Source organism: Bubalus kerabau, chromosome 1, assembly GCF_029407905.1.
Source record: "Bubalus kerabau isolate K-KA32 ecotype Philippines breed swamp buffalo chromosome 1, PCC_UOA_SB_1v2, whole genome shotgun sequence".
NCBI classification, from domain to species: domain Eukaryota; kingdom Metazoa; phylum Chordata; class Mammalia; order Artiodactyla; family Bovidae; genus Bubalus; species Bubalus kerabau.
The window spans coordinates 216262183-216276944 of NC_073624.1; the positions used below are offsets into that span (position 1 = coordinate 216262183).

The window sequence follows — 14762 nt, forward strand, 5'->3', positions numbered from 1 at the left end:
CAAAGAGTTTAAGCAAAAATTCATGAAAGTTTCCAGAAGGAGGAATTCACCTCACTCATTTCTTACTGACCGACTAAGATCTACAGAGCCATATTATTTCTGGTCCTTTGAATAGTCATATGGTCTTATTTCCCTTTTGTACTCGTTGTCAGCATAACCAGGAAAGAGTCATAAGGATATACAATGATGTGTAAAAGTAAGTAGCTGTTACAGGCATATGGCTCGATGAGGCTGACGGATTTGGTTGCATGAGATACTTCAGGTCGGGGTAGATCTCTTTCTCTTTTTAGTAGTCCTTGTAATGTAGACTTTCTGAAATCAATGTCCCACATTACCTTGGACTGTTATCATTCATTACCTGGAAGATCGACAACTTACATAGAGTGTGGGAATGTGTGGCTGTAAAGACTGGCAAATTCTGTCTTATCCGTGTAAACCCTTCACCCTCCAACCACTTTGGGTATTGCTGAAATACCCAAAGTGGTTGGGTGTACCAATACCAAAACCTAAGGGTATTCCTGAAATTCTTTACTGCCTCAACTCAAAAGAAGCCTTGAGTTTATTCACTTGGTATTTATGAACTTTTATGTGTCGAGCATCGTACAACACTCTAATCTTGTGCCCTAAAAACACTTAGGGTTTTTTTTAATATTTTCAAGCAGAAAGCTAGTTTTAGAAATGTCAACATTGCTGTTGGCACCAGTTTGAATTTGTATGTTTGTTTCTCCTATTTATTTAGAACTGAGAAATCTTTTAGAAAAAACACACCCCTGATCCCATAGGTTATAGATCAGACCTGAGAAATGAACTGACCTTCAAAACATCAAAGTGGCAATGAGTTGAAATCAAAATGCTTTTTTCTGTCTTTCATTCATCATGTTTCTATTTGAGCACAAATTTGTTGAAAAGCAGGATAGGTGCCTAGGTTTTAAGAAGGTGGCTGTCTTTTTAGAAGATGGGCTTGTCCTCCATCTATAGGTACACAGTAGGGTCACTCAGGTCACAGTTTTCAATATGTATGTGGGATTGTATTCCAGGGTAAACTTTTTGCAAGGGCAGCAGAGTGCCCAGTTTTTCTCCCTTCTTGATAGAACCTTTATATTTAATTGGCTTGATGTAGAACATTTTAATGCAGAAACCTAAAAGAAAAGAAGTAAAATTATTAATTATCTAGGTTTTAGTAGCCTTGAATCAGAAGTTTTTTTTCAAAGAAGAGCAGAAATGAAAAAAAAGAAAGGATGATTGATTGAACTCAATGAGTGAACAGAAGAAAATGACACAATCGTATCAGAAATGAAGACTAAAATTACAAGATGCTGAAGGAAGAATAGACTCAAATCACTTTAAAAAGGTATTGAGGAATAGCTGAGAAACACCAGCTAGCTGAAAAAATTGACCCAGAACAATGTCAACTTCAAGACAGATTCTGATAAAACAGACTTTTAAAAACAAAGCAAAATAGAAATAATAACAGGCACAAGAATACAAAGCTTTCTAAATACCAGAGAAAAAAAAGACCTGTCAGAGAAATAGAAATAATACCATTGTAATACCATAATTATAAAACAATAACAGTGCTGGGACCAAATACGTGAGTTGTATTTATAAATGTTAATTCATGTATTAAAAAGATTTTCATATTGGCTTGAAAAGCAAAATCAAAGTCTGTGCTGTATACAATTAGACAGTCACTGAAAAGGTATAACAGTTCAAGGCTGGGAAAGATTTACCTTGCAAATGGAAGGAAAGGGAAAGCAAGGGTTATGATCTTGTTACCTTCAGGCCAAAAAGCATTGAAGCCAGACAAAGAATGACAATTACAATGCTAAATCCAACGAAGAGAAAATAGTTAAAACTATCCAGGCACTAAATAACACAGAAATCATTATATAACACAAAAATCCTATAAAGGAGAGATTACAGGAGATACAAGGAGAAATAGAAACCCAGCAGTAGTAGAAGACTCCAACACGTTTGGCGTCAGTGCAAACCGGTCGGGTGGACAGAAAGCATAAGCGGGGCTATAGGAGCATCCTGTCCAGCACGGTAGCTGCCGTCCGCTGACTAGTCGACATTTGAAGCGTAGCTCATTTGAATTAGATGCACTTTATAAGATACACATTGGATTTTGAAGACAGTACCCCCTCCAAAGTTAAACATTACTAATTTCATATTAATTGCATTTTGAAATGATAATAATTTGGAGATCTTAAAATATTAAAATTAAGTTATAGTTTCTTTTTACTTAATGTGGATGCTGGAAAATTAAGATTACATATGTGGCTTTTATTATACTATTGGTGGACAGTACTGTAGAAAATCTAAGTGAAATCCATAAGCTACATCTTATATACATAAGTTAAACAGAATATGTCCAAAAATGCTGCTGCTGCTGCTAAGTCACGTCAGTCGTGTCCGACTCTGTGCGACCCCATAGACAGCAGCCCACCAGGCTCCCCCGTCTCTGGGATTCTCCAGGCAAGAACACTGGAGTGGGTTGCCATTTCCTTCTCCAGCGCATGAAAGCTAAAAGTAAAAGGGAAGTTGCTCAGTCGTGTCTGACTCTCTGCGACCCTATGGACTGGAGCCTACCAGCCTCCTCCTTCCATGGGATTTTCCAGGCAAGAGTACTGGAGTGGGTGCCATTGCCTTCTCCAGTATAGCAGTGCAAGAAAACCTAAATAAATGGAAGATATAACATGCTCATTGATTGGAAGACCCATTACTTCTTAGACATCAGTTCTTCTCAGTTTGATCTGTATAATCAATGCAAACCCAATCCAAGACCCAGCAAGATTTTTGGTGGAGATTGACAAACTGCTTCTGTAATTTGTTTGGAAATTCAGATAACCTAGGACTTGCCAAGGCAATCTGAAAAAAAGAGCAAAGTTGGAAGATTTATACTATTAGAGATCAAGATGTATTTTATAGCTAAGATAATTAAGACAGTGCAGTACTGCTGGAAGATTAACCAGCTGACCAACGAAACACCGTAGAAAGACCATAAACAGACCCACATATATGCAGACCTTGATTTATGACAAGATACTTTGGTGCAGTGAGGAGAAAACAGTATTGGCAAGTTCATGGTATGGAGTCAGTTATCTATATGGGAGAAGAATTTGATTCTTCTCATTCCTTACGCAAAAGCCAATTCCAGATGGATTATAAATCTAAATATGAAAGGTCAAGCAATAAAGCTTGTGGACAGAAGCCTAGGGTGAATATCTTTAGGGCTTCAGGGTGGGCAAATGTGTCTTAAACAGGTAATAAAAATGTGCTAACAGTAAAGGAGGATATTACTAAATTGGACTGCATTAAAAATAATAATTTTGGTTTACTAAAAAACAACATTTGAAAAGTAAAAAAAGGAGCCCAGAAGATGGGAGAAGACAGTTATAATACATATTTGGCAAGAATTTATGTCCAAAATACACAAAAAGCTCCCACATACCTCTAAAACACCGGGCATTTTGCAAAATATGTGAAGAGGCACTTCACAAAAGACAGTATTGATGTTATCAATAAATATGAAAAGGCTCAATACCATTAGCCATAGGGAAATGCAGATTAAAGTTAAAGGAGATACCATTACACACTCATGAGAATGACTGAAATGAGAAAAGCAGATAACACCAAGTATTGTGTATGGAGCAACTGGAATTTTCACACACTCCTCGTGGGAGTGTGAATGAATAGCACCACTTGGGGAAACCAGATGGCAGTATCTGCTAATGCTGCACATACATCTACCAAGTGACCCAGCAACTCCACTCCTCTAGCGTCTGCCAGTTGCTGAGTATATTGATTCCAGCTATGCGTTCTGGACTGGGGAAGTGACTACAAGGGGGTCATGTGGATGCACTCGGTCCGCTTGTAAGATGGACCCTAGCGAAAAACTGTCCTTGATCACCTGATTCCATAAGCCCTAGTCAGGGACCACAGTGGCCTTTTGTGTCTTTAGGAATTAGTGTCAGCTTTAAGTGTCTTCATCTCCAGTGTACGGTCATCCTGCTGAAAGGCTAGAGCAGGTCCCTTTGAGAACAGCTGTAAGTAAGGCTTATAGTATAAATTTTTGGCTTTTGTGACAGCCCTTCCTTAGAAAGGCTCAGCCTCCCTTTCATTCAAGAGAGCCCGGGACTGTAAACTGACTCAAGTCTGGGAATCAGTTGATAGCGTTGGGAGAAGATTTTCAGACCCAGAATTGATTGAGGTCAGAATTTTTTGTTCATCAGACCTAGAGTGTTTCCTTTTATACAAATCAAATAAAGCTTTAGTACACTGCCCATGTATTTGGTTCTAGGTCACGTGATTAAGCAGACAGTGCCATAGATCCTTGATTCTGATGCATCTGATGACTGTTTGACCTCTGCTCCCCATTGGGTAGCCATGCCAACCTTGACTGCTAAGTGGAGTCCTTTCAATGGCACTGGTTTCTCTTATTTCAAGCCTAGAGAAGATAGCCTCCAGATCGCTCCTTAAAGACTTGGGCTCCCTAGCAAAGTGTTTCTCATGGCCTTGGTGAGAGGAGTGTCACTGAACCCACCCCCAGCAGGCATGCAAATTTATGTTCATGAAAAGACATGTACTAGAAAGTTCATAGTAGCATTTTCCTAATTGCCTGAAACTGGATACTGCCCAAATGTCCATTTAGAGCATGATTAAATAAATAAACACACATGCATGCAATGGATACTATAGGTAAATAACGATGAATGAACCTCACAAACATGAATGAATCTTACAAACATCATGGTAATAAAAGAAGGCCCCCACTCAAAAGAGTGCATGCTGTTTAATTCTATTTAAATCATTTTCAAAAACTACGCAAAAAAAAACAAAACAAAAAACCTAAAAGGTAGTACAAGGTGTCTCTGGGCTGCTGCTGTTGTACTTTTCCTTGAAATAGTGTAACCAGCAGGTTGCCCTGGTGTGCTTACTTTGTGAAAATTCATTGAGTCCTCAGGCCAGTTTTGCTTTGTGCACTTTGCTGTATGTATGTTCTATTGCAATCGATTTAAAACACCAAATAAGAAGCCTAGGACCTGAAGTACCAGGAAACCTGACTTTACCTAGAACATAGAGCTTTTGAAAATGTTGTTTTTGTTCAGTTGCTAAGTTGTGTCCCACTCTTTGTGACCCTTTGGACTGTAGCACACCAGGCCCTTCTGTCCTCCGCTATCTCCCGGAGTTTGCTTAAATTCATGTCCACTAAATTGGTGATGCTATCTAACCATCTCATCCTCTGTCACCCTCTTCTCCTTTTGCCTTCAGTCTTTCCCAGCATCAGGATCTTTTCCATTGAGTCGGCTCTTCGCTTCTGGTGGCAAAAGTATTGGAGCTTCAGCTTCAGCATCAGTCCTTCCAATAAATATTCCGGGTTGATTACCTTCAGGATTTGATCTCCTTTCAATCCAGGAGACTCTAAAGAGTTCTCCAGCACCACAGTTCAAAAGCATCAATTCTTCAGCGCTCAGCCTTCTTTATGGTCCAACTATCACATCTCTACATGACTACTGGAAAAGCCATAGCTTTGACTATATGGACCTTTGTTGGCAAAGTGATGTCTCTGCTTTTTAATACACTGTCTAGGTTTGTCTCAGTTTTCCTTCAAGGAGCAAGTGTTTTTTTTTTTTTTTTTTTTAACTTTATGGTTGCAGTCACCATCCACAGTGATTTTGGAGCCCAAGAAAATTAAAATGTCACTGTTTACAGCTTTCCCCCATCTCTTTGCCATGAAGTGATGGCACTGGATGTCATGATCTTAGTTTTTTGAATGTTGAGTTTTAAGCCAGTTTTTTCACTCTCCTCTTTCACTTTCATCAAGAGGCTCTTTAGTTCCTCTTCACTTTCTACCATTAGAGTGGTATCATCTGCATACCTGAGGTTGTTGATATTTCTCCCAGCAATCTTGATTTCAGCTTGTGATTCATCCAGCCTGGCATTTCACATAATATACTCTGCATATAAGTTAAATTAGCAGGGTGACAATACATAGCCTTGTCATACTTCTTTCTCAATTTTGAACCAGTCAGTTGTTCCATATCCAGTTCTAACTGTTTCTTCCTGACCCACATACAGCTTTCTCAGGAGGCAGGTAAGGTGGTCTGTTATTCCCATCTCTTTAAAAATTTTCCACAGTTCATTGTGAGCCACACAGTCAAAGACTTTAGCCTAGTCAATGAAGCAGATGTTTTTCTGAAACTCACTTTCTTGCTCCATAATACAACAAATGTTTGCAATTTGATCCCTGGTTCCTCTGCCTCTTCGAAACCCAGCTTGTACACCTGAAAGTTCTTGGTTCATGTACTGCTGAAGCCTAGCTTGAAGGATTTTAAGCATAACCTTGCTAGCATGTGAAATGAGTGCAACTGTATGGCAGTTTGAATGATCTTTGGCATTGCCCTTCTTTGGGACTGGAACGAAAGCTGACCTTTTCCAGTCCTGTGGCCACTGTTGAGTTTTCCAAATTTGCTGACATGTTGAGTGCAGCACTTTAACAGCATCATCTTTTAGGATTTTAACTAGCTCAGCTGGAAGTCTGTCACCTCCACTAGCTTTGTTTTTAGTAATGCTTCATAAGGCCCACTTGACTTCATACTCCAAGATGTCTGCCTCTAGGTGAGTGACCATATCATCGTGATTATCTGGGTCATCAAGACCTTTCTTGTTTAGTTCTTCTGTGTATTCTTGCCACCTCTTCTTAATCTCTTCTGTTTTTGCTTACCATTTCTGTCTTTTATCATGCCCCATTCTTGCATGAAATGTTCCCTTGATATCTCCTTTTTTTTTGAAGAGATCTTTAGTCTTACCCATTTTATTTTTCCTCTCTTTCTCTATTTTCCTCTATTTCCTGGCATTATTCATTTAAGAAGGCCTTCTTATCTCTCCTTTCTATTCTCTGAACTGTGCACTCAGTTGAGTTTATCTTTGCCTTTCTCCTTTGCTTTTCACTTTTCTTCTCTTCTCAGCTATTTGTAAGGCCTCCTTAGACAACCACTTTGCCTTCTTGCATTTCTGTTTGTTTGGGATTGTTTTTGTCACTGCCTCCTATATAGTGTTATAAACCTCTGTCCATAGTTCTTCAGGCATTCTGTCTCCAGATCTAATCCCTTGAATCTATTTGTCACTTCCACTGTATAATCATCAGGGATTTGCTTTAGGTCATATCTGAATGGCCTAGTGGTTTTCCCTACTTTCTTCTATTTAAGCCTTAATTTTGCAATAAGGAGTTCATGATCTGAGCCACAGTCAGCTCCAGGTCTCGTTTTTGCTGATGGTATAGCACTTCTTCATCTTTGGCTGCAAAGAACATAATCAGATTTTTGTCTTGACTACCTAGTAATGTCCATGTGTAGAGCTGTCTCTTGAGTTGTTGGAAAAGGGAATTTGCTATGACCAGTGCATTCTCTTGACAATATTCTGTTAGCCTTTGCTCTGCTTCATTTTGTACTCCAAGGCCAAACTTGCCTGTTATTCCAGGTATTTCTTGACTTCCTACTTTTGCATTCCAGTGCTCTGTGATGAAAAGGACATCTTTTTTTGGTGTTAGTTCTAGAAGGTCTTGTCAGTCTTCATAGAACTGATGAACTTCACCTTCTTCGGCATCAGTGGTTGGGGCATAGACTTGGATTAGTGTGATGTTGAATGGTTTGTCTTGGAAATCAACTGAGATCATTCTGTTGTTTTTGAGATTGCACCCAAGTACTGCATTTCAGACTCTTTCTGACTATGAGGGCTACTCCATTTCTTCTAAGTGGTTCTTGCCCACAGTAATAGGTATAATGGTCATCTGAATTAAATTTGACCATTCCCGTCCATTTTAGTTCACTGATTCCTAAAATGTTTATGTTCAATCTTGCCATCTCCTGTTTGACCATATCCAATTTACCTTGATTCACGGACCTAACATTCCAGGTTCCTATGCAATATTGTTCTTTACAGCTTTGGACTTTACTTTGACCACTAGACACATGTACAGCTGAACATTTGAAAACAGTTCACATAAACTCTTGCAGAAATGCCAACATTTTCCAGTTGTGAAACTGGTAAATGAAAGCATCCATTCATTATAGCTAATATTGCTGGAAGTGATTTTGCTTGGAGAATATTAAGCAAAGCCATGTGGACCTCAGGAGGAAAGTGTCCCAGTCAGGTATAGAGCTAGGTGGGGAGTGTATGTATAAAAAAGATGACTGTAGGGAAAGTGGTGAAACATCTTGGAGAATGTGTGGGCTGTTTTAGTACGGTACCCTTGTCCTTTAGTTCCTAGGTTTTGTTCCTTTGAAAGAAGAATGAAACTTCGCTGTATAGAATACACATTAAATAAGCATCAGAGATCTCCACTATATGCCCCAGGTACATACACCACTTCTTACCTCTTCCAGAGATCCGAACACCATTATTGATGGCATTTTTGTTTTTGTAAGGTTTCTCCTGGCCCATGATCTTTCCGGTGAAAGGTGCGTAAACAGTAGAGCCATCTGAGCACAAGACATCTACACCCTGGTGAAGCTTCTGATTTCTAGGATGTAAATAAGAATGAACAGACTGAAGAACTGCCCTGGGAATTTTATTGCCCAGGAACAGGGGTTAACCCACTATTCGCAGTCCGGGGTATCAAAAATGTTGGGATGTCCCAGGTTTCCTCACTCTGTTTAGTCAGTTTTCACCTCCCTCTCTGCATGTATTCATAATCATGTTGTAAAGGTTAAAGCACGTAAGATAGTATTTGGTACACAAGAAGTGTTTAAAAAAAATGTTAGCCATTAATATATGGCATCTGGGGGAGATGAGGCCATCAATGTAAGTAAATGTTATAGATGCCTGAATCTTTACATCTGTAAGACCACTTAGAAAAGAGTTGACTTTTTATGGGAACCTATTGTATAAAAAGAATCATAGTCTTTTTTTTCTCTCAGTGATCCATACACATCATTTATTGTGTATGACATTTTAATATAGTGACTGTTAGCTCCTGCATTTATTAAACTCTGTGGAGCACAAATGGAAAATGATCCCAGGTTGTAAGGTTTCCTGAGATTGTCTCTAACAGTCCTCACTCTTCCTGCTCTTACCAGGCTCTTCTCCCTTCTAATAGGCCTCCTGAAAGTCAGATTCACCAGGATTGTTAGCATTATGTGTATAGCAACATAGAGCAGGTTCCATGTGAGGAGCCAGTAAGTTATTGAATGAGTCAAGTGCATAAACTGTAGGGTTTATGGACTAATTGAGCCTGAATTTTGCCAATTAAGGGGCCATTTCCCCCTGTGTCCCATTTCTCAGCCCTATTCCATGTATGTGAGGTTGCTTTGTGAATAGTATCTGTATGAGTGAGAGTTCTGTGATTAGAGTGGTGATTGATAATGCAGTTGGTGTGTGTGCTATACACACTTAGTCGTGTCTGACTCATTGCGACCCCATGGACTGTAGCCCATCAGGCTTCTCTGTCCATGGGATTTTCCAGGCAAGAGTACTGGAGTGGGTTGCCATTTCCCTCTCCAAATGCAGTTGGACATGTTGTTATTTCATTAGAAAGTGGCACTCCCTAAGTAGCACTGGGAATTGTTGAACATTCATAGTATGTCCCTCACTGTCTGGAAGAGATTACCTGCTTAGGGCCAGCCTTTGGTATTTACCTCCCAAAGCCTGGGTCAGTAACACCATGGTCTGCTGGCAACAAGAGCTAAAAGCCTGAATCCTAGTTCCCCAGCCTTCAACCACCTTCACTGTGTTTGGCAGGTCCCCCAGCCCTTTGGTGCCCCAGTTCAGTTCCTCATCTATAAAGTGGGATGGTAAAGTTTGGTTTCCACTTTGGAAAATCCAGGTGAGATGAGTCAACGTATGAAAACATTGAGAGAGAAAACAGGGCTCTCCTCTCTGTGGTCCTTATTCAGTGCTCTGTTCTCAATTCAGAGCCCACAACTGAAGCCCTGTTCTTGGAAGTTGCTCCAGACATGGTAATGTAACTGGTTTTGCCTCTGAATTTTCCTGCCTTCAGAAGGGAAAGGATGGTGAGCACTTGTGGAAACTTACAGCAAGGACACTGAGCAAAGAGGTTGAGCTGAAAGAGTGTATGTGTGAAACCCCATTACCTCTGAGCCATGTACTGGCCACAGCCATGGCCATCACATGTCCTGATCTCATTGGAAGACTTGCCAGCACATATAATAGCCCATGGTCCAGCCAGTGCTGAAAAGGAAAAACATGAGAAGCAGGTTTCCTGACCACATGTTCCCGATATCCATTACCCTCATGTCTCCCAGCAGATTCAAAAATTCTTTTCATTATACTTTTTCTCTGATTTTTTCTGTAGTTTATGGGGTGGCCTGCCTTTAACTCCTGATTCAGCTGTAAAATGGCCCTTTTTTCCCTGGCCGTGGAAGTTTGTTTTCTGACATGTAGAGTATTTGTAAGTTTATTTACAAGCACTCACCTTTATTGTTATTATTTGTTTTATATTATCCGCCAAACAATGTTGTACATTGTGCTTTTAAACTTTTCTTTGCTTATGACTTGGCGTGGGGGGCCCTCTATGTTTAGGTTAAACAAAATAATTGAACAACATGGCTCAAAGAAATGATTCTAGAGTAACTTTGAAATGTTCTTTATTTTTAGTCTTGATCCAAGATGTTTGAATTGAAGGAAAAACAAACTATGAGTTAGCAAAGTGTATTTAACACTAAATGGATCTCTTTCATATTCACTAACATGGAAGAGGAGATTCTTAGAAATAAGAACATGTCAAACTAATTTAGCCTAGAGTGGAGTGTGAAGAGAAGGTGGGGAAGTGAGTAATAACAATGATTTGAAAAATTGAGAAGCCGTAAAACATGGAGGGAGGGGGCTGGCTGTCTTCATGTATTTTGTGCAAACTTTCCGTGCAACTTTTCGTTATTAGAGTAAGCACTTGATAAATGTTTCTTTAAATTGTTTCCTGGATTTCTAATTATTTATATTCACAGAGAGTTGCATTAAGAAACTCATTGTTTTACTTCAAAGCAAACTAACAAAAATGGAAGCAAAAGCAGGAATCTGCTAATTTGGTTGTTGATTATATTTAAAGGTATTTTGCTATTCATTAATATATGTGTTATGAAAAGAAGCTACAGAATATGACTATTAAGCATATTCTTGAATATACCTCTAAAAGGTGGGTTTCACTAGTCTTATGCCTTTGGACCAAGCTTCAAGTCACTTTGGCCCTAATATTTATCCTTCAGAATTGAGGCATATATTAGTTTATTAATGTATTCATTTGCTCTTTTGCTGTGACAGGGGAGTGTTCCCCTTGTCCTGCTGCTGCTGCTGCTAAGTCACTTCAGTCGTGTCCGACTCTGTGCGATCCCATAGACGGCAGCCCACCAGGCTCCCCATCCCTGGGATTCTCCAGGCAAGAACACTGGAGTGGGTTGCCATTTCCTTCTCCAGTGCATGAAAGTGAAAAGTGAAAGTGAAGTCGCCCAGTAGTGTCCGACTCTTCACGACCCCGTGGACTGCAGCCCATCAGGCTTCTCCATCCATAGGATTTTCCAGGCAAGAGTACTGGAGTGGGTGCCATTGCCTTCTCTGTCCCCTTGTCCTAATCCATACCAATTTTTGTGTTAGGGGTTTTCTAAATCAGATTCTCATACAAACTTTATTTTCTAATTTTGTTCCAATTAATTCCAAACTAAGATTGTTTTTTCTTTTCTGCTTCTCTCATTAAAGAAATAGAACATTCAGGTGGAAATAATTGATAACCACTCTTGACCTTGTGTATTCTTCCTTTTCTGCTTTAAAAAAAATTTTTTTTTTATTGTGGTAAAAGTCACATAACATAAAACACACTGTGTTAACCATATCTAACTGTGCATTTCAGTGGCACAAAGTACATTCATATTGTTGTGCATCTCTTCATCATCCAACTTCCAACTTGTTCACCTTCCTAAATGGAAACTCTGTCCCCAGTAAACACCAACTCCCCTCTCCCCTCACTGCCCCCCCAACCCCGACAGCATCCGCCAGTATGTCTTCTATGAACTTGACTATTCTAGTTACCTCGTATAAGCAGAATCAAATGATGTATGTCTGCACCTAATGTTTATTGGAATGCATTTTTAAAGTTAACAATGTGTGTTCTACACACAGACAAAGCTGCTTTTTTCCCCTGTGCAGTATGGTAGGTTCTCATTAGATTTCTGTTTTATACGTGGTAGTATATATATGTCATTCTCAATCTCCCAATTCATCCCACCCTGCCATTACCCTCTTGGTATCCATATGTTCGTTCTCTGCGTTGGTATCTCTATTTCAGCTTTGCTTCCTATTCCACTGTTAATAACCAAATATACAAGTTTCTATTGTGATTGTAATGTTAATGACTTTCAAATCTATCCTTGGAATCAATTTTTAAAAGTCAGCCAGGATTCTAAGACAGTAATTTTGACTTACCAGGTGAAATCAGAACAGCCAGAAGGAGGGTTCCTGTGGAAAACATTTGTCTTTGTCTCTCTAGAATGCTTCTTCCTCTGACCCTTAGGCTTGCCCCCACACACTCTGTGAAGAATATTCCAGTCTGAATTAATATTATATAGCTATTTAACCTTAGAATTCTGCATCTCTCATATCTTCAATTTGGTACAAGACCCAAAAATTTATGAGAATGGAAGGAGTCAGATTTAATACTCTGTGGACGGCTATGTAGGACCTACGTAAAAGCTTTTCATCTGAAGAAGCTAACTTTATTGGAAATGCTGACTAAATATTAACAGAAGTGATAAGGCTGGGTGAAGAGTGGCTTTTCTCTGGGCTGTGACTGGTGGGAGGATATCCACATGAAAAAATGAATATTTAATATTGTCTGCTAGTAGATCTATCTTTCGTTCCCTGGATAGGGTATGTTTCAGAAAAGAAGATTAATAATGTATGATCTTCTATAGTATATTTTTTAGTATATCCCTTGGGTTTTTTTGGAGAATCAGTTAATTTTATCTGTGTAATGTTTGCAAATACTTTTATAATTTTGAGAAAATTATCTTTCTTTAAATATGTGATTTTAGATGTTTGCTTGTTTGTAATAATGAAAAATTAACATCCACAGTACCCATAAGTAGAGAAAAGGGTGAATGATATAGTCATACGATGGAGTATAATAGCAGTTGGAATATATATTGTCATTCCCATTTTCCAGAAGAGAAAACAAAGGCACAGTTTGATTAGGTGAATTCACTCAAGATCACACGGGGAGGACGTAACAGATTTGGGATTCAAACCTATGGGGAAGAGGGGAAGTTTTGCTGTGTTAGAATCATCTAAAGAGATTCTCTCTTAGGCATTGGTCATTTATTCACAGCAGGGTTCTCACCAGGAATAAGTTTGTCCCCCAGGAAACACTTGGCAGTGTCTAGAAATGTTTTTGGTTGTCACTGCTACACAGAGGCTGTTGGAACATAGTGGGCAGAGGCCAGGGTTACTGCTAAACATCATACCAGACATAGAACATACCCCAGGGCAAAGAATTATCTGGCCCTAAATGTTCATCATGCCAAAGTTGTGAATCCCTGATAGGAAGTATGCTGTGCTGTGCTAAGTCACTTCAGTCATGTCCGACTCTGCGCCCTATGGATGTAGCCCACCAAGCTCCTCTGTCTATGGGATTCTCCAGGCAAGAATATTGGAGTGGGCTGCCATTTCCTTCTCCAGGGGATCTTCCTGACCCAGGGATGGAACCTGTGTCTCTTATGTCTCCTACATTGGCAGGTTCTTTACCTCTAGTGCCACCGGGGAAGCCCAATCTAAAGTATACCTAACAATTTCTTTATAACTAGAATGGAGAACATGTTGAATTAAATTTGTCTAGGTGTTAACTGACAATTTTAAAAACATCATATGGGAATCAGCATGATAAATTACTTAAACCATATTCCTAAATTGACATCAAAAAATTACCTGCTTCCAATAATTATGTTAATTATTGAATACAATAATTAAACTCCATTATGTTTAAGGGAATAATATGGGAATTAAAGCAAATGTTGTTTATAAGCTGGCTAACTGAAGATTTGTTCTGAACAGAGCTGGCAAGTGTCCATCTGAAATGGGCTCTCAGCACCAGAAGGCACAGTCATTGTTCTTTTGTATAGCCACTGAATATAAGGTACGGTCAGATGGTTGCTACACGGTAGAAGCCTTTTGATTAGTAACACTGATCTGTTAATAGACAGCTTTATCTTCTCTAAGCTATACTTCATAAAGAAATACATGTGGAATTACAAATTCTTGTTGGGCTACAATTATGGGTATTTAACTTTTGCAAGATGTAGTCAGCTATCAGCACTGCAAGTTGCTTTCACATTTCTCTCCTACTCACCCCCAGCCCCCTGACACCACCCCCACCCCCACCAACTGTGCCCCGACCTGTACCTCATGCCTTGATCTTTTTATTTTTTTTCTTAACATTTCACTAAAGGTAGAGAGACCCGAGATGAGGAGAAATTCAAAACTGGCTATAATTCAAATTTGAGGGCAGTGGTGATAAAACTATTCTTTTCCTATATTGATATGAACTAAGTTAGTTTCAGCACATTAGTCTCCTCTCTTGTTAGAAAAGCTTGAGATAAAGTCATGTAAGTGTGTTGTCGCTCAATCGTGTCCGACTCTTTGTGACCCTGTGGACTGTAGCCTGCCAGCCTCTCACCCAGTTGCAAGGCTCGATTGTCTCCTGTCCTGTCTCTGCTTCTCTGTAACTCTACCTTCTGCTTTTGATGAGGTAGGTGGTGAAC

The 14762-nt window shown here is 39.4% G+C and overlaps 1 protein-coding gene across 1 annotated transcript; it reads right to left on the reverse strand.

The window, feature by feature from the left end:
- Positions 1 to 972: 972 nt before the first annotated feature.
- On the reverse strand, positions 973 to 12478 carry LECT2 (leukocyte cell derived chemotaxin 2). Its single transcript, XM_055566778.1, has 4 exons — positions 12433 to 12478; positions 10095 to 10191; positions 8379 to 8524; positions 973 to 1139 (listed from the first exon to the last, which is right to left on the reverse strand). The coding sequence occupies exons 1-4, from the start codon at positions 12476 to 12478 to the stop codon at positions 973 to 975; spliced, it is 456 nt and encodes a 151-aa protein (XP_055422753.1).
- Between the last annotated feature and the right edge of the window lie 2284 nt (positions 12479 to 14762).

Bases quoted from the DNA above. Each gene is read 5' to 3' on its own strand.
- LECT2 (XM_055566778.1), bottom strand. From the start codon at position 12,478: ATGTTTTCCACAGGAACCCTCCTTCTGGCTGTTCTGATTTCACCTG. The intron at 10,192-12,432 runs GTAAGTCAAAAT...TTTCCTTTTCAG, and splicing joins GGCTGTTCTGATTTCACCTG to CACTGGCTGGACCATGGGCT. The intron at 8,525-10,094 runs GTAATGGGGTTT...TTTACATCCTAG, and splicing joins GGCCAGTACATGGCTCAGAG to AAATCAGAAGCTTCACCAGG.